This window comes from Channa argus, chromosome 21 (genome assembly GCF_033026475.1).
Source record: "Channa argus isolate prfri chromosome 21, Channa argus male v1.0, whole genome shotgun sequence".
NCBI lineage: Eukaryota > Metazoa > Chordata > Actinopteri > Anabantiformes > Channidae > Channa > Channa argus.
The window spans coordinates 3,340,014-3,362,879 of NC_090217.1; the positions used below are offsets into that span (position 1 = coordinate 3,340,014).

A 22,866-nucleotide genomic window follows, 5' to 3' on the forward strand; every position below is an offset into this window, starting at 1 on the left:
GCTGATCTGTGGTGACTCCCCAAAGTCCATCTACCCACTGACTCACACACACACGCTGCTGGTTCAATTATTGGCTAGAACCACTTCTCATTTACATTTAGTCAAGTCAAATAAAATTCCACCACACTTTAAACGTTCATGTAGATGTACATTTGTACTTCTTAACAGTCATTGCACTTATTAGTCTGCAGATTTGACTTCATACATGCACATATGATAACACTCAGAAAGGCAGTAGGGGCCTTGTACCAATATTTTAGGAAGACAGAAATACTCCCTACTAATAACTGAGCAAAGTCCTTCACATTGTCTCTGGTATGAAGCAGCCTGGATCTATAGAAGTGATGGCTCAGGCCAGACCCCAAACCCCCCCCCCAAATCAAGCACACATCTGAGTTTTCCAAAAAAATGAAGACGATTAACAGGAAGTTGCTGTTTGTTTTTAAAGTTTTGTGCAGGTGTAGTTACAGTCAGGGGTCCACTGAAGTAGAATAGCTTTTGCTTGACATGGGACATGAAGGGAGCATAGGAATCTGAGTGGGGGGAGAAGAGGACAGGTTGGAAGTAACTCTCGTTAACCACAGGGCTGCTACAGGTGTGTTAGGATAATTGCTCCCCAGTGTGTGTGAGTAGCCAGTTATTTAGACACTTGTCACCTCTAGATCGGCACAAATTTTGATTCATCTCTAACTACTGTCATTATCACCAGTGGCGAAAAATGGTGGTGGTGCCAATGATGCGTAGTGGTGATAACAATTTCTCTTTTTTCTTTTCTCTCCCCTCCCTCTTCCTTTACTTTGACCTGAATTGTAGACATACAGACTTGAATACACTTGAATGCAGTTTCAAGCAGGTTGGACAGGTAGAATAGGCCAAACAAACCTTTTGGCCTTTAATCGTTTAGCATTTGCACACATTGTTGAATCTGGAAAAGGGTTTTCAAAGTAAACGGTGTTTTCTTCCCGCCTCAATCTTTTCTAATCGGAAGTTGACCTCAACCAAAGGCTACGACGAAAAAAAGTACAAACTGATAAAGAAGCTCTTTTAATTCATTTATCTTTCTGCACTGAAGAATACAGATTAAGGATACACTGATCAGCCATAACATTATGACCACCGTGCAATTAATTCAATGCAATACAGTGGCTCTGCCATAAATTATTATGCTAATTATTACAAGGTTATCATTTTACAGTTTTTAGGTTGAAACTGTCAGAAATAAGTGAAAGTTATAATGCTACCATGTGTTTATGGGGTCAAAGTGGGTAGTGGAGTCGTGCCGGAGTGATGGGTGGAGCATCATAAGAGAGCTGGTTCAAATGTTTTGAAACAGAATTGGCTAAATGCTACAAGACTGTCTCATGGTGGAATTCAGACAAAACTATCAGTGAGCATCGTTTAAAGCAATGACTTAAAATAAGTGAGATTACTGCTGATCATATGATGAACACGGTGGTGCAAAGCAATTAGGATGAATTATGGCTAAAATAAATGCAGTTATGTTTAAGTGTGTTCAACCTCAAAATCAGCCCTGAGCACAGTCCATATACGCAAAGACACACACACAGACGCACACACTGCAGTGCAGTGGTGTTGGAGGAGGTCTGGGGGTCCCTGACTGAGGGGAGGAGTCCGTCAGGGAATCAGCCGGACAAAAGATGCAGTGGAGTGAGAGATTGAGGGAGGAAGCGAGGGCGGGTGGAGGAGCGGGACAAAGCCGGGGCGGTAAAGCCTCCTGCCTGATAGCCTTATCTGATTCCACTCCAGCGCTTGATGGCTTTTTTTTTCCCCCTGCCTTTAAAGCGCACAGGTTGTGCCTTTGGTGTGAAGCCTAGCAGAAAATGTTAATCAAGAGAGGGACTGTGTGGAGAAAGGCGAGAGAAAGGGGAGAGTCACTCTGTTGAGGCCATAATCTGTAATGAGGCCGAGGTGATTCAGTTGCAATTGAGAGAGGAAGAATGGGGCCATGATGATGATGATGAGCAGGGAGGTTCACTCTTTCACCGGCGTTTGTTTTTCTGTTTTGTTCGGTTTTGTTCCTGTTCCCTTGCTGAGTCACTGCTCGTGCACTGGTGCACAGGATGCAAACAGCCGCGGGTCACAACTCATTTAACACACACTTGGACATCGTTTTCAGTGTCTGCAGCTGACAGATGAAAAACAGTGGTGACTGCTCGTCTGACAACTATTGCTACTCATCTGTGTATGATTTATGTGTCTTTCAGCCAGAGCTGCGTATCAAACAGTCACGCTTTCTTGTTCCAACACCAGCACAAAGTACTGAAAACTGTTGGCAGAAAGTTGAAACTTGATGTCGGGTCAGATTGATAGTCCGATCACCATGGGAAACTATCAGTTTCCTATTTCTATTCTTTTACAAGAAAGGGCAGTTTTCATAATCATAAACTTGATAAGTGTGCTGCATCCACTGCTCAGAACATGGGATTCTTTTGTTTAATGAATGAACATATTTGCAGATAAAATACGTTTTTCTCCCTCAAAATGTTACAGGAAAGCATCTTGGCATCAGTATAAAAACTATAAACGTATTTTACATTTATTTTCTGTGTGGGACATTGCGCTCTGCATTGCGCATTTTCGAATGATAGGTTGTGCAGTGCTCCCTGAGACTTTCAAAGCTTGGGATATTTTTTATAACCAAACGCTGCTTTAAACTTTCTTGTTCGCTAATTTTCTCTAACAAACCTCTGAGGGCTTCACAGAACAGGTGAGAAAACTGAGATTGAATTACACATAGTTGGACTCTATTTACTAATTAGGTGACTTCTGAAGGCAACTGGACTTTAGTTAGTGCTATTAGAGTAAAGAGGGCTGAATACAAATGTACGCCACACTTTTCAGACATTCATTTGTAATGAATTTTGAAAACCATTTATCATGTTCCTTTCACCTCACAATAATCTACCACTTTGTGTTGGTCCATCACATAAAATCCCAGTAAAGTGACTTTACGTTTGTGGTTGTAACATGACAAAAAAAGTTCCACGGGTGTGAATACTTTTGCAAGGCACTGTAAGTGTCTGATGGCTAACTATCACCAAAATAAAGGCCCGATGAGTAAAAAGTACTTGTGATGAGCATCTCTACTGCAGAAATACACTGATCTGGCACAACATTGTGACCACCTGTGCAATTTAATGCAATGCCACCCTATTTAAAATGAATGTGATGGTCAAAACATTAGAAGCACCTCTTTTTGTGACCCGCCCACTTCGACCTCAATAATGAGCACATGGTAGAATTCTGACAGTTTCGACCTAGAAACTGAGAAATTATAACCTTGTGAAAGTAAGTTATGTCAGATTGCGTTGTGCATTAAAGTACACAGGTGGATTTAATGTTATGCCTGCAGAATCATCTGTCATCTGTCGAGCTGCGCAGAATGACTGATGAGTTATTTAAAAACATTAGATCATATCAGACCTAACACCCGCTTTGTGCAGTTACTGTACTGTAAGTAAACTCGGTACGGCATCAAACGATGTCAGAGCTTTGGTTCCGTTTATGACACACACACACACTGGGGTCTATTGTGTGTTTAATGTGCTCGCTTGTTTGTTGCTCTCTTTCACTCTTAATCCCAGACTTTTGTATCTGCCCATCGTGAGCTCTGTGTACAGTGCCCCATAATTCCTTTAACAAAGGTCACATTCAGCAGTGGAGAGGAGGTGACTGGCCCACATATACAGCCCTAAAATATGTGATTAAGAGCGCAAATTCAGAGCAAGCAGCATTCACACACACACACACACACACACACACACGCACACACACACACACACACACAAACAGATAAACTAATGTCTAACTGCAAAGAGAATTAGGTCCATGCAATGTTTTAGGTTTAAGTTGTTAAATATGTGATGATGCTGAAAATCAACTGCCTCTATACGATGAGACAAAAGCGTGTGTTGCTACCTCCTGAGCGCCAAAGCTGGTCGGTGAACCGGGGCAAGCGTATCAATTCACAATAGGTGGGAATGAAGTATTGTGTGACTTTTTGACGGGCTGCGCATCAAAGGCAAAGATCTAAATCTTATCTGATGAAAGTGTTACAGGAAAACGCTGTACTGCAGTGCAGCAGCAGGAGGGCGTGTGGAAGACAGGCTCGATAAAGCACTTAGACAACCCGTGCATGTGCACCTCTTTGTCTTTGTGGGAATGCACATGAAAAAGAAGTGGGAATAAACCATCGGTGATCAAGCAAATAAAAAGATTTCCCATTTACGTTATAACAGCTATGGCAAACAGAAATGTGTCAAACTGATGTAGCAGATTAAAGGATTAAGATTAAAGGATAAACTGAGTGAACTGAATCTCTGGTGACAGTTAACAGTGAAACTGCATAATAACTAAGTTCATGTGTGTATTCACTTCCCAGTTGCACACGTTTTCAACAGATGCACTAAATACCCCATTACATAAGACTCCCTACCTGCTACCTGCTGATGTGAGTTCAAAGTTTTGCTCTCATTCATACGTTACTTCTGTTTAAGTAACGTAAGATACGAGTTTAAAGTTTAAAACGAAATCATGTTTACTGTTAACGGTTTTTGAGACCATGTCTGAAGGCTGAGGTGGTTCTACCTGTTCCTACTTTCTCATCTTTGCACACCTGGACAATTACTCCAATTAGAAATGAATGCAAACACTGGCCAAAACTTGTTGACTATAATTCTCAGCCACTCTCACACATTGAAACGTTCAGATTCAAGACAGCCGCTTTTGGCTGCGAATGACGCCGGGCCTCTGCAGAGCAGAGCTCCTCGTTTCCAGCCCGCACTACAGGGGAAAGTCGAGAAGGGTATCCTCTAATCCTAAACCAGGTGAGAGCAAATCATCTGGTAAAACACAGTTTTGTCAATAGAGCAGAAAAGAACTTGTCTCTATAACATCCACACTAAGTTGTGATGGAAACTTTTATTAGGAGTTGAGTGACTGTAAACAGAGTTTTTGTAGTTATGTACGAGACGACAGCATTTAGCAGCATTCTCCTGCGAGTGCACTTATTGTGCCATTAAAACACGACTCCTCCCCCCCACTAACTCCCAAAAGACTGACAAGTGTGTGTGTGGAGGGTAGATGGTGGGGGCTGTGGGGGTGGGGTGGTGGTTAAAGCGCTGGTAGGAAAACAAACAAAGACACACGTAGTGGCCACACTCCTGTCTCTGGCTGCACGCCATCGGCCTCACCACAATCCACAACGCTTTCCCCACACACGCCTACGCCCAATCATCTCCTGCCACAGATCCACACTGATATGCCACCAGAGCCCAAATCATCTGTTGTACTGCAATACTAGATCTCCTGAGATACGCTCTCAAAGCAAAATCATCTGCTATTATTGCCCCGCTGCTCCTTGACATTGTGCCATTAATAAGGCCATTGTGGAGGGCCCTCTCTGTTTGGACACCATATAATAGACTCTTTGACAGCTTTACTTTGCTCTCGCTCCGTCAACCCTTTCCTTTTCTCTCTATTGTGAATACAGCGGGCATATTCCACGCTGCCGCTCATCAATGGACAAGCTGTTTGTTTGCCCAGTCATTCTGGACCAATGGCAAATACATAAAGGTATTTCAGACCAAAGGCTGAGCAAACAGTGGTTGCATAAAGGCACTGTACCCAAACACACACAAGGGACATCCTCATGTGCACGCACGCACGCACACACACACACACACTCTTGCTTTTACCTCCCTTCATCTATTTTTGAAGTGATTGGTTTTTATTGTTCGTCTGCGTGGCCGCATTTTTTCTCCTTTCCTCATTTGGTGAGATGAACACAACAGTTAGCTCTGATCTCCACCCGCAGGACAGAGTAATATTGGCTGCTGGGGGTGGAGGGTGGGGTCAAAGAGAGGCTGGCGTCAAGGCTACCAGGTGTTCCACACCAACACTGACAGTCATCAGAGACCTCGGACCACAGAGTCCCTCACACCACAATCAGTTGCTGTTTAACAGGTGCTAAGCTGCTGAGGTGAGGCCACAACTAGCTGACATCAACGTCTCACTGTTCACCAAGCACTCACAGTGTGTTCAGCTCGAAGAGCCCAGGACAGTGACGTCAGATGGATGCAGGGTTAAAATCAATGCAGAAATCTGTTGTTGTTATCAACATCTTACTGCCATGTTTATCCTGTTTAGTCACACACAATAATTCAAACAACAAATCTCCCAAAGTGATGCAAACAAGGCTTAAGTATCATCTTAGTAGCGGAGCAAATTGTAAACACATCTGCAACAACATACAGAGTATTTAAGGTGAACAATGTCACCAGAGGACAACTGTTGGGTTTGTTACCTGGTAAATAGAAGGTCAGCTATTATAGAAATGCCATATTACTGAGTGCATCTATGATCGATACCATTATAGGACAAAGTAATTTATTGGAAACTATTATCTATATGTCTAGATAGTAGAATAATTATATTCTTACAGTAATAGTAAAAATAAACCTTAGCTGTTATCAAGTTTTCCAGCTATTTAGCAGGAAAATGCTATGATGATGGGACTGTAACCCAGGACAGGGTGGGTAAATGGCACACACGAGAGATTTTTAAGATGCAGCCTGAAATACTGTAAGACCTTACGCGACCCATAGTATCACCGTAAAACAAGAAGCAGAGAGTATTTAACAGTGAACAGGTGAGAGACAGATAGATGGAGGTAAGTAGGCAGCAAAGTGGACAAAACCACCAGCAGTGTTTTCTATCAGACTTAGAGCAGAACGTATTCCACTGTGTGTTATTTAACTTGTATTCAGCACTTGGCATCATCAACAACAGGAGCAGCTTTGACACAATTCATGTCTGATTGGCCCTTTGTGCCCGTGTTCACAGCCTCTGTGCTTTTACAGTCTCCTGTACCAAGACTGTTGACTCCAAACATGAGTCACATGGAGGCAGCTGCCGCCTGATGTCAGCCTGGTGACGGGCAGAGTTCAGTGGATGATGTGTGAGTTCGTGTTTGTAGTCGGCTTTCTATGGTTGTGTGGACAAGCTGTGGTTCAATACAATCATTGTGAGGACATTTAGGTGGGCACTAGTTCTTTGACAGTCTTATTTGCAAGTTCCTTTAAAGAATATTAAGATCTGGATACTTGCTATCACTTGTTCTATTTTGACGATTACAGTTGAAGTTCGATGCTATGGAAGGTTTTTGTGTGAATAAGCGTCCTCACAACTACAGAAGGATGTGTACAAGTTTGTCGATGGGGGAAGCGGGTCTCTATTTTTGGAATCCTTTGGCAAGTGGTCAGTGCTGGACCAAAAAGAGACAACTATGACCAGTTAGGCCTTTTGAGAGCCTAATGAAGGGCCACAGTTACAAGTGTCTGGATGAGAGGCAGCCAACACACACAGATACAAATGTGTATGCGTGTGCAAGGACTCACATGAGAAAACAAAAGGACCCTGTTAAACACGCAGGAGCAAAAAATGAGGGATTGTACCAGGGGACACACCGACACAAACACACTAAAGCATAGCCGAGCCACAAATATGTACACAGAACGTGAACGTGTAAACTTAACATATCATGTTAGAAATGCTTTACATTGAACTTTGCCAAATGAATATTAATTATACATCGAACAAAATTACTGGCAAAACAATAACAATATTACAATCCCATATTTGCCTCATGGTGGATTACTATCTGAACATGTTCCAAATACTCTGTACTCAGACCCTCAAATTTGGTAAGAAAAAATAAATCTCTCTAGTGCGGGAACGAACTGGGGGCGGCAGTGACTCAGAGGTTCACGCCCGGCCCACCCCGACCACATGTGGACGTACCTGGTAGGGTTGCGTCACGAAGGGGATCTGGCATAAAAACGTGTCAAATCAACATGCGGACCAATGATCTGCTGTGGGAGATTTCTATTCGAACTGCTTTACATTTTATCCGTGGCAGATCTTAAATTGTTGTTCCCTTATGGTCGATAAAGGTTTTTATCAACTTGTCCACTGGTTTTTACTCTGTTATCCACACATTATCCATGCACATGTTTATGCTGATGGTATGGCTTTGGTGTCATTGTAAAAGATCACCGGCTGTTTTCAACATCTGCTTCAGATGTTATGACAGCATCCAGTGGTCATTATAACTTGGTACTAGCAGCATATCTATGGTCCAATAAGTACCTGCTCCACATGCTAGCAAATGATAAATGTTCTGCACTTATATTGCTCTTTTCTACCTATTGGCAATCAAAGCACTTTACACTGGTTCTTATTCACCCATTCACACTCACACACACACACACACACACACACACTCAGGAGACGCAATATAACACAATGCTTTGTTTTGGCATAAGAAATATATGCTTTTGGTTACATTTAGGAACAAAACCCAGAAGCTTAGGCTTAGGGTGAGAGAGTGTGGCTAAAGTAACAAGACTCGGTAATGACATAAAACAGGAAAAAAACAGACTGTCCGAAAAAACTAATTTTGAACATTTTGCTGGAAAATTCTGAATTCTAATGAGATTATACCAAAACAGAGTCTTTTCTTGGAACCCACCACCATACTTGTTTTCCAAAATTGAACGGGGATGTATCCCAGGATATTGCTCGTGCAGTATCCAGTGGTTCAAGTGTATCGGCAGTGGGACAGATTTGTTTCAATTTATTTCCAATTTCTTTCAGCCGACAAAATGTTGGAGGGTCATCACAGGCAGTATGAAGGCATCAGCACCCCTTTCATCAATAAGCCCTCACTATCTAAGGTAACCAAGACGTTAAACATACTTACACAAACACACACACACACAGTCCACACTCCTGCCGCATACATTCTTTCACCTTGCTGCCGAATAGTGAGGTGAGACCTGCCCAATCAGCCCAAACAGTCACTGGAGAACTCTGACCTCACTGACCTCTGCAAAGGGTCGGCCCCTCAGCCTTGACCTTAGGTGTGGATTCCTATTGTCACACTCACCAGCTCCGGCACTCTCACAAAGGCTGGGATGCCAGAACTTAGGCACTTGAGGGAAACTGTAGAACTTCTGGCTAAACGCTTGCTTGGAAAAAAAAAAAGGCAATTCTAAAAAATCAAGTGCTGTAAGAGAGGGGCATTTTCCAAGTTGAAAGGAGTGTTGGTAAATGGGTTGTTAGTGTTTCCCTTGTGTAGCCCTCGAACACTGATTGTAAGAGGTTAAGAACACCATTTATATTTTCCAACCACAGCCACGTTTTCTTATATTTCTTCACACAATGACCAACTCTGACCAAAACTCTCCGCTCTCTAGAGCCTTCAGCCGTTTTTGGTGAGTGCATAGTCTTTAACACGGACGCCCACTTCAAAATACTGTGATAAAGAAAAGCAAGATTATATTCTTTTCACACTGTAGCTAGATGTTGGGTGGCTTTGCGTTTCTGCAATGTATTCGATCATTATTCTTTTTCATTTATTACTTTATTGTTCATAATCATTAAAAGTTACTTTTTTCCTAAATTTCACTACATGGTGAAAGAAAGAAGAAACACAAGCATTTCTTTCACTTGCATCATTGTGTCAAATGTATACAACCTCTTGGTTTGATCTTAGATCCACTTAGTGCTGAGGAAATCTACAAAATACAAATTGACTGCATGAATTTGAGTTGGTTTCAAGGCCTTAATGTTTAAGCCATAAAATACTCCCATTAGCACTTTTGTAATAGACTCACAATCCTCAAAGTTGGAGCAGCCTTTGCTTTTGTTGCTCTTCCATTGTGTTTCATCCTGCAGTTTGGAAAACATGTGAAGCACCTTTGTTTTCCTCTCCTCTGTCTTTGCGTTCTTCTCTTCATTTCTGTGGTCAAGACTCTCAGGTCTACTTCCTCCAGCTGCAGACTCAACGTCCTCCGTCCATCCAGGATAATTGGACTCCTCTGTGTGGCCTCCTTCATCTGTGCAGTAACCTGGAACAAAGGCATACAGCAGAAAATATAAAAGTGTTCTGAAATGTATTTTTCACGTAGTACATGTGCTAATGTTTAAATATATTATTATTAAGAAAATCACATCTGTAATTATTGTCATTTATGTGGAAGTAGCCACTTAGTAAAAAGCATTAAAACCCTTTGCTGGTCTTTTAATAAACACTAATTGTGATCACATTGTTCTCATAAATGCCACAGTCACATCTCCCTTCTGTCCTTTTAGTTTTACTAAGGAGGGAACAATCACCCTGAAACTTCAACAGCCCTCCATTTTGTCGCTGATCAGCCAATTAAGAGTCCCATTATCTCTGAATACAGCGTCCACAGAATACACTTCTGGGTGAAGCAGCGAGGAGACAAAGAACACCGTCAATACTGACTTAAGCTTAAGGAAGGGCTGGATTGTATTTTTCAACAGTTTCAATTAGAGTTTCAGACTCTTTTCTTCAACCTACCAAACGTGAGTGTTACTTGTGTGCACGCATGAGCGATAATTCAAATGTGATACATTTGGAAATGGCTCTGTTCATTAGGAGAAAGCTTGACCAGTCGCGGAGCGAGAGTGGCAACAGATTCATCAGGCTTTCTGAACATGGCGGCGTAGATTCATTTATCCCGTCAGTGAGCACGCAGAGGTCAGCAGCCCAGATTGATGGAGCCATGTCTCATTTGACAGGCTGTCTTCCAGGACACTGCACACAATCACACGCCCCTCTCAGCCTCTGTGTCCTGCTCAAGTCCCAATGTCAGCGCAACACACCACAAAATAAGAGATGTAGTTGTTCTTTAAGCAGAACATTTTGTCAGATGTTAATTTTTTCCTTTGCAAATTAAACAAATTAATCTGTAAATTTCCTGCAATGCCAGGACGAATGCGATGTGAAGAAAATAAAAACCTGCCCAGAAACAGAGAATACACATGAATTTGCGTAATAGATTGCTCTTAATTGTTGGGGTTGATGATTTTCTCTCTCTCTTTTTGTTATTGTCAGCGAATTCCATAAAGAGACTAAAACTAAAAATGTCTGCTTTTGGTACATTTATCGAAGGAGTGCAATCTACACTCAATGATATTATGTGTGGCTCGAGCAAACTACTGTAATTTTGTGCGCGTGCAGATGCAGACTCTCTCCATTAAAATGTGTTAGTGTTTCTTGGCCTTTGTGAAAAACACGTTAAGGTACAGATAAATAAGACAACTCAAGATATAAACTAATATATTGTTCCCATAGGGAAATTGTGTTGCCTTGTTACAGTCGCTCTCCACATGAAAAGTCAAAAAAGAAAGAAAAAAAGCTCGAGGAGTAAACATAAATGAAATAAAAACAATACTATTTGTCCATTTTGAGCATTCAGTCCCCCTCCTGTGGTTCTGTGGAGCACTTGACTGTGATCCGTCTCTGGCTGAAAGTGCTCCTCTGTGCAGCCAGCACACAGTGGACTGGGTGGGAGGGAAAGTCCAGGACTGAGAGGAGTTTGGACGACATTCTCCTCTCAGCCACAACATGCAGAGGGTCCAGCTTCTCCCTCAGAACAGAACCAGACCTCCTCATTAGTTTGTCCAGTCTGTTATCGTCTGCCACCTTCATGTTGCTGCCCCAGCAAACCACAGCATCGAAGATGGAGCTGGCTACCAGGGACTCGTAGGACATCCACAGCATGGCACTGCTGAACTTTCACTATCAGTTATTGCTGATAAACATCTCCTTATCATTAAGTCCCTCATCAGCTGGAAACTGGTTTCAGGAAGTCAACTTATTCTTTCAATAACACAGAGTCAGGCCCTTTATAAACTTTCTTTAAAGGGAGTGTTGTCTAAGATTATGCCACTTTTAGTGGCACACATTTCACATTGCCCATGATTTCTGAGCATATTTTAACACAGATGTATCTCGTGCTTAATTTGTTTTACTTTTCTTTAACATTTAATGACTGTAGTAGAATCCAAATCCCTACAGTATATAAATAATATCTAATTAAGTTCTTACAAGTGACATTTTATTATAAAAATTATTTATTTATTCCTTTCCCAGCGATAAAAAGTCTGTACATTGTTTGATTTATTTTTAGGGTATATATATTTATATATATTTTGGTTAAATGCACATTGCCTTCAAAGAAAAAGTGGAATTGTCCAAAGTAAGACGTAATATAAGAGATGTAAAGTTTTTATATTGTTTCTATTTTCTTGAAAAAATGCACAATGCTGAAATGCTTATGTAATTTTATCGATTATGCTGCAAAATATCTGAAAATATTTACACCATCAGACACCAAGATCTAATGTTAGTCATCAGAAGTCTAAAACCCAGTCGTATAAAATAGTAAATAGTTTTTACATTTTGCTACGGTAAAATGACCTCAATGGTTAAAGCATCGAATTTGTTCGCCATTTATTTTCTGTTTCTAAATGCACCATGTTCTTGTTCCGCCTTATATGGTCACATCTATAATTATTCATTATCTGGTTTCTTCCTTCCTAACCTCCAACACGGTCTAATCCCTGAATGCACCGCAGTGATTACAGGTCAGTTCAAGCTGGAAACAAGAGCCCATCTAAAACACACAGAGCAGGTTTCCATACCAACCACAGCATCTGAGCACAGCAGATAGCTGGATTTGGCAGTGAGTGGCCAAGTCAAATCCCCTCGTTGATCTCAAAAAGGCCACTAAAGACAATAAACACACATTCAGCACCCGCAAAACACACTGCCTGCCCTTTACGCTCCCCCCCTGCAGCATGGTCCAACATCCAGTACACCACGCAGATGCAAGAAGGTTGGACTTGTATCTCTTTCTTCGCGTGTTTGAGAAAGGGATGAGCATCGGCGAGACAATCAGCGTGGCGAGGCTATTCACTGATGCCACCCAGAGCCTTCACTCCTCTATCTCCTGAAAGAATGGCAGAATAGGAGCGGGGGTGGAGTAAAAAGGAAAATCCTCACCAAATTATTATTCATGGGGTGGGGATTTTCCTTTCAGGGCCCCTTTATCGAAGTCTTTCCCAACACGTCACCCTCTCTATCAGCCTTGACAAGTGCCAATCAAAGGGCTTGAGTCCAGGGTTTTTGGAGAAGCGCTGGAGGATTTCAGAGACAATGGCCAACGAGTCCACAGTGGCAGTGGCTTAGAAACAATGGTTACATGGCTACACTGTCAGTGTGTGGTCCTCTGGGGGGAAATGATCCTCGCTTAGTACACGACTAATCTCTGCTTCCACCAGTTCGGCCTTTCTGGAGCTTAATCTGTCCTGTAGCTTCCTCAGCTTTCCAGAACAAACCACCAGGGTCAGTTCAGATTAGTGCTCTTTGTGGCCCCGCACATCGCTGCATTCATTCGGACACTAACATCTTCAGTAGCAGCTGAATGCTAAACACTGGGGTGAGCGCACGGTGACCGGGGCAGCGGGGAAACAGTCGTGAAACTATTAGGGGAGGGATTATTCTACCTATGAATTCCTGATGAGCACAAATAGACAAAGGATTTATCATGAGCCTCGGTGGGGAGCAGCAGCGTCTTTTTGCAGCTGATATATGGTTTTAGAATCACTCAACCGTTGTCAAGTGATCCAAAGAGGTAGATATGTCACTGATAGGGTTCAGGCGTCGGAAAAACATCATCATATTACATTAACTGAGAATCATTCCACTGATTTTACAAACGGACTTCAGTTTAGTTTACAGAAGGATTTTTTAAAAATCGGCTTTCTAATGGAGGACATTGGTTGCATTATGGGAAATGTAGTATTCAGTGTTTTTGGTGCTGGAACAAAACAGACCAGGATCCCTCTCTTTTTAAATTTTCAACAAACGTAAAACAAGTTAATTGCAGAAAAGAAGGAAAAGAAGCCACAGTACGAAACATAAACCACACACAAACATAATGTGACCAATCGGATTCCGTGTGCAAGTTCAATTGTTAGTTAGTGCCGCAGGCTTATCCAGATGTGCAAGAGATGGGCCCCAGGCACCTCAGTCTGTTATACAGACAGAAAGAACAGAACAAAAATCAGGTTTGATTCTGTAAATCTTTATGGATGTGCAGCGACTTCATCCCTAATGTAAGTCTACATAAGGGATTCTTTAAGTCTGATGCTGTTGAATTGGGTTCTGAGTCCCTTTTCTTAGATTATCAAAAGCCACAATTAAAGAAGAACAGTTCTCACCCATTAACATTTTTAGGAGGTTTTGCTAAAAATGTTAATGCTGTGGAACAGGTGGACACAGCCTGTCCTTAACCCCCCGTGCACCCATGGGGGTCTGACACACATAAACCCTGCCGCTAGATACTGACCTGCTATTCTGGAGTTTAGTGTCAGGCTCAGATTGTTAACGGGACCATTTCTTCTACTTATACATAAACCTGAAGAACTAACTGTTGGATAGGAGGCATTGAAACAAGATAATCAGTTAATCACTTTTACCTGTCATGGGTTTGAACGTGGTTGAATGTAGTATCCTTGTTCATTTTGACGAGTTGCTGCAGTTAAACGTACACAGAATTGACAGTGTACTAATACTGTGAAGAATTATGACTTGATTTAGTTTCACTTTTGATTTCTACATTTGGGAGATGCAAGTCACTTTGGATAAAAGCGACTTACAATTGAGGAACATGTGCACCATGAACAACTTGGGCTTCAGTGTCTTGCCCATGGTAACATCAACACGTGGACAGGAGGACCCAGGGAACAAGTGGAGGTCCTACTTATCCATCCTGAGCTACAGCCTTCCCCAGTTTTTACTGAAGTATTACATTGTCTGTCTCTTCCCGCTGCCTGCATGGCTGGTTCTGGCTTCCTGGCTCAGAAGCCAATAGACAGAGTAGGGAAGGTAACCAGGAAAAGGATGCCACTGTGTAATTGGAGCTCAGCCTATTTAAGTGTCTGCACCTCAAACCTCTTTCTGTTCCACTTCTCCTAGGCCTCCACGCTCTTGCAGCAACAGTGCCATGGCCACACAGGGAGGCGCAGCTCACAATTTAAAAACCTCTATTCTTCATGAGGTTGCAAAGCTTGAAAGATGCCTTAAAATTCTTTGTCAAACACCACATTGGCATCATGTGGATGTTTGAGATTAGAGCAGTGTTGAGAGTATAACTGAATAACCCAAAGAACTCAAATGTTCCTTTTTTTTGCCTGATAAATGCTTTTTTTAAATTTCTGTTGCTGTTTCACTTTCGCAAAAAATATTGTAACACATGCATATTTTCAACTCATCTCCCCTTAATCTAAATGTAAATCATCAGTTAACCAAATGGTAACACAAGCTCATTATCCAAACTGCCTCATATACAAAGAGTCAAATTGGGGTCATTCCCTCCACTACTTAGGAGCTGGCTGAACTGCTTACACTTCCAGGGAAACCAAATCTTACCTATCCACACAAAGACATGCTGCACACTGGGCATCTTTTAGAGACCGTGTGACCGCGAGCGTGACCTCTCCATGCCCAGCTGATGACCTGCCCTATCCTCCTCCCCCAGAGTTTGACCGTGTCTTTGGCCTCTAAAAGGTCAAAGTTCACAAGCCATGACCAAAATCCTCTGGGTGACGTCTTCTTTCAGGACATGAGTCTTGTTTTCAAATGTATGAGGAATGTTTTAGGACTCATTGCATGTTATACTAATGAATGTACGTTGAGTAAGTTTAAAAAGCTAATAAATCAATCTTTTGCTATTAAAAGAAAGACTATGAAATTGTGTAAAATTCTTTGCTTTTTGCAACATATTGGCACAAATCCTCTAAACTTAGAAACTCTGGGTCTTGAAACCAGTTGGCTACAGTTATCTACATGTATTGTATGCTGTACAATATATAAAATTACAGTACTGTTAGACTACACATAAGGAGGCATAATGTAGGAGCGTTTATTGGATTTGGAGTTTGAGATTTTACAGACATTAATGGAACAGGGCCCCTAAATTGCGACTGGTTTCAGACGCTATTAGAAAACAAGCACAGCGTTTAAAGCACAGTGACACTTTACTTCCGAACTGTGCATCCGCAACTAATTTTTCGCAGCCCTGCGTAGCCCTGGCAGGTGCATCCTTGTTGATCACTGGTTGGAGGGAAAGCTGATTCAACCACTTCCTTCTCCGCCTCTTTCTAACAAGCATCACTAATGTGTTCCTAAAGACCAATAACAACGTAGGAGCACATGCGTTGCACAACGTTAATTTAAAGAAACAGACAATTTTGGATGAAGAACTGTCATGTTTACTTTTGTCTTCTAGAGCAGCCTGTTGGGTGCTGCTGTTTTAGAGAGCAACAATGCAATGCATGGACAATGCATGGAGTAATGTGCAATCCTGTGCAGCAGGCAGGTTCGTGCCCTGAACTGGGAACCAAAACACGAATAATGAAAATATGAAAAATATGGAAATGTGAAGTGGAAGTATAGGCTAGTAGAACTATATTCTTCTTCTTCGTACCCCAGTGGAACTGTGACAATATCTATGTATTGATGTATTGATATGGATCATATGCAGATATCGCAAAAAAAAAAAAAAAAGGTTAATCTCAACATGATCATCTCTACTGTGATAGTGTTTCCTAGTGTAACCGCACTGCCAGACCTACAAATTCTCCCCCCTCCACTCATTTGTCGACAGAAACACTGAGTAAAGACTTAAACTAAACAGCTAATCTCAGACATAAAGGAGGAACATACTGTATCACCACTCATATCAATCTTGGATATGATGGATACAATTGAAATGTCCTCTAGGAACACAGCATGCCATGGATCATTAGCCTTACTGCAAAATGACAGATATTGGACACGCGAGTTGTAGTACATGATTGCAGCCTGACAGATGTGGACAAATGAAGGTGGGAGGAAAGAGGCATTAGCTCAAGGGTGGCTCTCTATTTCCATTTGGTGACAGCACTCCTGACCTTTTCCTTGTCTAGCGCTGCCAGCTTTCTAGTGGTCGGTACTGTAAACGCTGCCTCTGAAGCATCACTCATGAATGTACACAGGCTCACGGCCACACAGGTGAAGGTGATCCTGCCAGCCAGCTGGCCCTAGCAAGGATTAGCAGGCTTAAGTGTACCGGAGGCAAGGGAACGCCAAACACGGCGCTGACTGTGAGGAGACAATGGCTCCTAATAAACCAGACCTGACAGGCAGTGAGTGGGCTTTTACGAGCCCCTAATAGTGAAGTCGGGCTCCTTTATTGATTAAGTAGTGTTGTTATAAACTCTTAAGCGTGAATGCCAGTTTTAACAGAGAGGCCGTATGACACAGCAGCCGACGCAGATCATAAGAAGTTATGAAATACTTGATAATCTGGGTAGATGAAAGAGATACATTACTGCGATGCGACAGGCAAGGTGATTGTGAGGATCGGAACATGTTGCATGACGGACTCGGGTCTATGATCCATGAAGATGGTGACCAAGAGCCTCCGTGGGACTCATCCTGCAGGGAAACAGAGGACGGTAAACATCTATGTGACAAATTAATTGAAGAAAACAGATCCAAACGGATAAATGCCTGCCTGAAATTAACTTCCTACTGAAAAGTCACACTACCAACTCAAAATCGTAATACACATTTTTTGATCAGATTTTACTGAACTGGTAGTTGAACGGCTCCTATAGCAGAATCAAAGCAAAATGTGTTCACTTGATCCTACAGTATATTAAACAGAGGGACAGGAAAGTGGGAAGCGAGTGACCTGCAGTAATGCTGGTTTCGTGGATGCATCTTGCCCATAGGGCCACCAATACAAAAATTATAAATAAACCTCAAACATTTCTACATTGACAAGAGCTTTGAGTCACAGCCTGGTAAATGTTCACAACCTCAAAGAAATGTCTGTGGCAAAGATACTTTAAAAATACATCTACTGTACATAATATACAGCAGCAGAAAACGGGCTTCAGAGGATTCAAAACAAAAAGTTTGAAGCTTGATTTAGGTTCAAATTTAACAGGGAGGATCTGAAATTTATGAGCCGTCAGCTGATGGTTTTACAAGGGAAGATATCTCACTCTGTTTAATTCATGTGAACTACAGATCTACTCAGTCCACCATGGTTATTCAGAGGGCGATGCCTCTAACCTCTAATAAACCATCTTTGACACAGCGGTGCCCAACACAAAGAGCACAGACACCCAACAACAGCACGTTTCCTTTTGGCCTGTCAGTACCTCCAACTAGTTTTTATTTTAATGTGTGTGAATTTCAGTTGGGAAGTGTGAATAACGGTTGCTGTGAGGTAAAGGGGAGTGGTCAGAGAGACACAGAGCCCCAAGTTGCTCCTGGTGTGTGTCTATGGTCACGTTTTGGAAAAAAAAGCCTATCAAATGACTAAATGACTAACTAAAGGGGCAACTTTGGCCAAATACAATGGCCCCTGTGCACATGTGCGTTTGTGCAAAGCAGAGAAAGATGTTTGCAGTCTTCATCAGCACAGTAGCTGAGGGTCATGGATGGAGTATTTAATAAGCCTAAACTAAATTGATGGAATTAAGATAAACTAACAGTATTGGTAAATGTTGCAGGAGACTCCCTCGTCTTGAGTGTATAACAGAATGAAAACAGTAAAAATGAGTGAAAAGACCAGCAGCTCTGCACATGCCACTGGTTCACCAGCCTTTCTTCATTATAAATAATCCAGTGTGTGTGGATACTTGCTTCTTTGGGCTGCATTATGCAAATGACCCCGCTCTGAGCACTCCAGCTCCTCATTGTGGTCAGCCATGATTGTGGGGGGCTTATGTGCCTCATTCATGCTTTTTCAGAAGCTCTACATCGTCCATCATAAAGGGGAGATTAATCATAGATCACGTGACGCACCTGCATCCATTCCAGTGCAGCCCAGCATGCGCAAGCTCTGCTCACCCCTCTGACCCCTCTGACCCCGCACCCCATCCGATCCTAGTAGTGGCGCATCCTCTCTAAGAATTCCTCCATGTTGGGCATTTAGCCTATTTGACCCCCCTGCCATAAAGCAACGAGCGGCTGTAAAGGCTGCTTGCTCCTGTACAGTCCCCCCACACACCACGCAGCCCATGACTGATTAACCACACACCTGCTGCATGCCTCGTGCCCCCTGTTTTATTGTGTCTCAATATGGAATCGTCTTCATGGAATGACGGTTATGAATTCATGTCAGTTCAAATTTTAAAAGGGGGTCTTTGTGTGGGAGGGTAAGAGTGTGTACCAGATCTGGAGTTACCTGTCGGGAGTTGATTCTCCAAGGCCTAGTGTTTGCTCACGTCATGCCGCAGTCTTGCTTTTGGGGAAAATCTGGGGGTAGAGAGTGAAAATAGGGGTAGCGGCACTCACCGATTTGTTTTCCAGGACTTTCCCTGCAGAGTCACACCTTTCAGAGATGCTGCCAGCTGTGGGAGGCCTTGAAACACCTGACAAAACCACACAGGAGACAGCGTCAGGCTAAAGAGAGCGGAAGCAATTGTGTGTGTGTAGCTGTGGTGTGGGCAGGCGTGTGCATCTGTGCATGTGTGTACATAAATGTTAGCCCCTGGTGCGCAATTACATGCATTTGTCTTTTGTGCTTGAGTGTGTGTGCACAGATATGAGTAATGTAGTGTATTAGTTCCAATTATGGCACTTAATCTCCGAGCAAATAATGGCAAAAAATGGAGCAACAAAACCCTAGAGGAGCACCTGTCCACAGAAGTGTGCCAGGTGCAAACATTGTTCTGGAGACAGAGAGGAAAGACAAGCTTCCACAATGCTGCAGACAGATTTTTTCTTGTTGTAAACATTGGTGGCACAGTTGGATGAATACAAAAACTGCACTGCTAAGTTTCCTTTTGCTGGTGAAGTACAAGTTTGTACAAGTTCCAAACTTTAGCCACGCAGATCTGTTTTGGTTTTATTTTCCCAGGTTTCGACGTATCTGCCTTTGTGATTTGTGCTGCTGTGAATAGAATTTAATTTGCGCTGCCAATAACTTGGAAAACGCACATTTAAATTTCCAACACGAAGGCCTCTTTTCAAACCCTGCTACTCTGGTTAATTCACACACCTCACACTCCACAGTTTCCACAGGGATTATGTCTTCAGGAGAAAGTGGTTTTCTCTGAAAACCGTTCCTCAGTGTGTCCCTGAATTATCCAGAGCGAAGGTATGAAATATCATTACATCTGCAAACTCGGGAGGGAAAATGCCTAATATCAGAGGAAAGATGCCGAGTCTCCATAGTCAATAGATAAACACACCGGCCACTTTATTAGGTCCACCTGTACAATCCAATGCTATCCAAGACAGCAGCTCTGCCATGAATTCTTCTTTTACAATGTTATAATTTCTCAGTTTTTAAGTTGAAACTTTCAGACGTTTTGTGCCTTAGAACCATCTCTTAAATTAATACACTCCAGTACAACTCTACTAACCAGTTCAAGCACAATATTAAACAGACAGTAGAATCACCACCTTTCAGACAGTTTCAAGACTTTGAAACAAGTCTACAGAGCAAGAGTGATGCTGCAGTGCTGGTGACTTTGTGAGGATTAGACGCAGCAGTTATTTGAGCTAACATTCCCCTAATTACGATGATGACATGCTGATGTTACTAATTGGTTTTTAGCTAATTAGTATGGAAACATTTTCGGAATGTAACAAAACACAAACTGAGAGCTGAACGAAACAGCAAATCTATAAGTGAATTAATAAGTGATACAAGCTTCAGGTGAGGGGAATAAACGCAGACAATGAGACCCTAATGTTTTTTTAACTTTAGCTGTTAAATGTACAAAGTCCAATTGTTCAAAGCTGCGAGCATAAAAAGTGAAAGTGTATTCATTGCAATGAAATGGAGGCTTGAAACCGAGAGAAACGTTTAAAATCTACAGAAATCAACCTAAAATTCTCTGCACAGTAACACACAACTAGAGTTAAATGAGTGGGCATGTGGATGAATATCTACTCTGTCTCACTACCTTTGAGATAACAAGAGACGGCAAGAAAAAAACTTTTCAGTACACACACTCAGTTCCTTATCCATTGTTATGTATGCAGTGCTTGGCTGTGTGTCCACATATCTTAGTTGGACTTTCCCAGTTAATGATCCACTCTAGCAGTTTGATCTTTATTAATATGGCACATACTGATACCCCCATAAACCTTTCCTCTCAGTTGCAACACCATCGGTAAAAAAGCAGTTAACAGCTTGCAGCGGCATGCCTGGGAGGTATCACATCTCATTAAAGGAAAAGCCGCTTGATGCCAGAAAGACATTGCTCTCTCTCAAGGCCAGACCCTGACCAAGTGTCCCGCCCCCCAGGGTTGTGTGTGTTTTGTCATTGCACACAAGACACACCTGTCTGACTGGTCCTCTGTTATTACATTGACGGTTTTAGCTTGTAAAACTACAGTTTTGTCAACGACGGAGGTTTACATTTAATAAACTGAGATTGGAGGTCATCCACAGTGGATTCGCTTACAAATATTAACTTCTTTCATAAAACTTATTGCCTTCAATAGTAGTAAAGTGAGTTAAAATCTGTTCTTCTTCATTTTGGCCAAATCCCTGGTTCCACATGTTGAGAGTGAATTTTAATGTTGCTCCAACTATTTTGACAGCATTGATGTCTAGATTTGTTTTCTAGATTATGCACAATAGGGGATTATTTCACCAATTCTGTTTAGGCATCTCTCATGATGAATTGTATACCTGCTGAACTCAATCCTGGATCATATTGCATCATCAGATCGCCCCAGTCGTGCATGAGTGAGAAGTCCTCCTCGAGACTGCGGGCGCTCTGCGGGGCCTCGAACTCCGCTCTGTCCAGGAGGAGCAACTGGACTCGGGACAGGGAGCCCAGATTCCCAGAGTCGCAGCCCACGGTCAGCGCGGCCAGGCCAGGAGACAGCTCTGCAGGGGGAGATAATATAGTCTGAATAATAGAAAAATATCCTGCGGCACTGGAGCACATCACAGATAACAATGTTAGCTCTGCAAACAGGTTGGAATTTGCATACAAATCATTCCGCAAACTCAATACAACGCTAATTGCTGAGCAACTGCAAGCAGTTACACAGGTTATTTCCTTTCATTTTATATTCAAACATAAAGAAAAAACTACAAAAGTGTCTCAAGATGAGTTTTCACCTGCCAAACAAAGAAAATAGCACTTTCAATCCTGGAATACAGTGGCTAGAAATATAGTAAAACGTTGGGATACTTTGCTTTTCTGTCTGTATGTATTTTATCAGTTGTTAAAGATGCAGCAATCTCAGACATGGGCCAACAGACTGGTTGTCACTGTCTGTAGTTTAAATGCTGTACAGATGTTTTGATGTATAAAACTGTACTGTCTCAGCACGTGTAGTGTTGACAGCAGGCAGGAGTTGACCAACTTTATGGCAATAAAAAAATTGGTCAAGACAACAATGCTTGCAAACTGACGTGCTCCGTGTAAAGCTGTTAAAAGCAGGTATTTGGTCAAAAAGTCATAATCAAGTGTTACGGAACTTAAAACGCTGGGCTGATGATGGTGCTAGATGAACACAAAGGTAAGGGATCCCGTAATTGATTAACATTTCATGGCAGCCTGTCCAACACATGGAGGCATGGTAAGAATGGAATACTGGATTAAAACATAGTACATCACATGATCAACACTGAAGTCCGTCGGGACACTACACCGACATTTTTTCACTGTCCAGTGTCCACCCTGGAGTTTTTGCTCCAACAGGTGCTGAGATATTTCACTCAAATTCACAAATGTGAGGCTAATGGTGGTGCTAGAGGAAATGTGAGATGATCCCCAAAGGCTGTGCACCTCATCCCCTGGGAGCCATGAATGTCTTTCCAAAATGACGGTAATCCATCTAATAGCTGCTGTGTTTTAGTCTGCAACAAAGGAGTGGACCAACTGCCAGGCCTGGAGCCTGTCGGCTAACATTGCTAAGAAGTGAAAGAAAAATATGAC

The 22,866-nt window shown here is 42.2% G+C and overlaps 1 protein-coding gene across 2 annotated transcripts in view; it reads right to left on the minus strand.

Moving 5' to 3' along the window:
* Positions 1-22,866, minus strand: part of LOC137106941 (uncharacterized) — a 57,479-nt gene that overhangs the window by 9,582 nt on the left and 25,031 nt on the right. For both annotated transcript variants that reach the window (XM_067491027.1, XM_067491026.1), the window contains 4 exons: positions 21,606-21,806; positions 19,253-19,329; positions 17,272-17,377; positions 9,699-9,932 (listed from right to left, as the gene is read on the minus strand). In XM_067491027.1, coding sequence (XP_067347128.1) covers positions 9,699-9,932; positions 17,272-17,377; positions 19,253-19,329; positions 21,606-21,806 — 618 coding nt within the window. The remainder of the gene's footprint in view (positions 1-9,698; positions 9,933-17,271; positions 17,378-19,252; positions 19,330-21,605; positions 21,807-22,866) is intronic.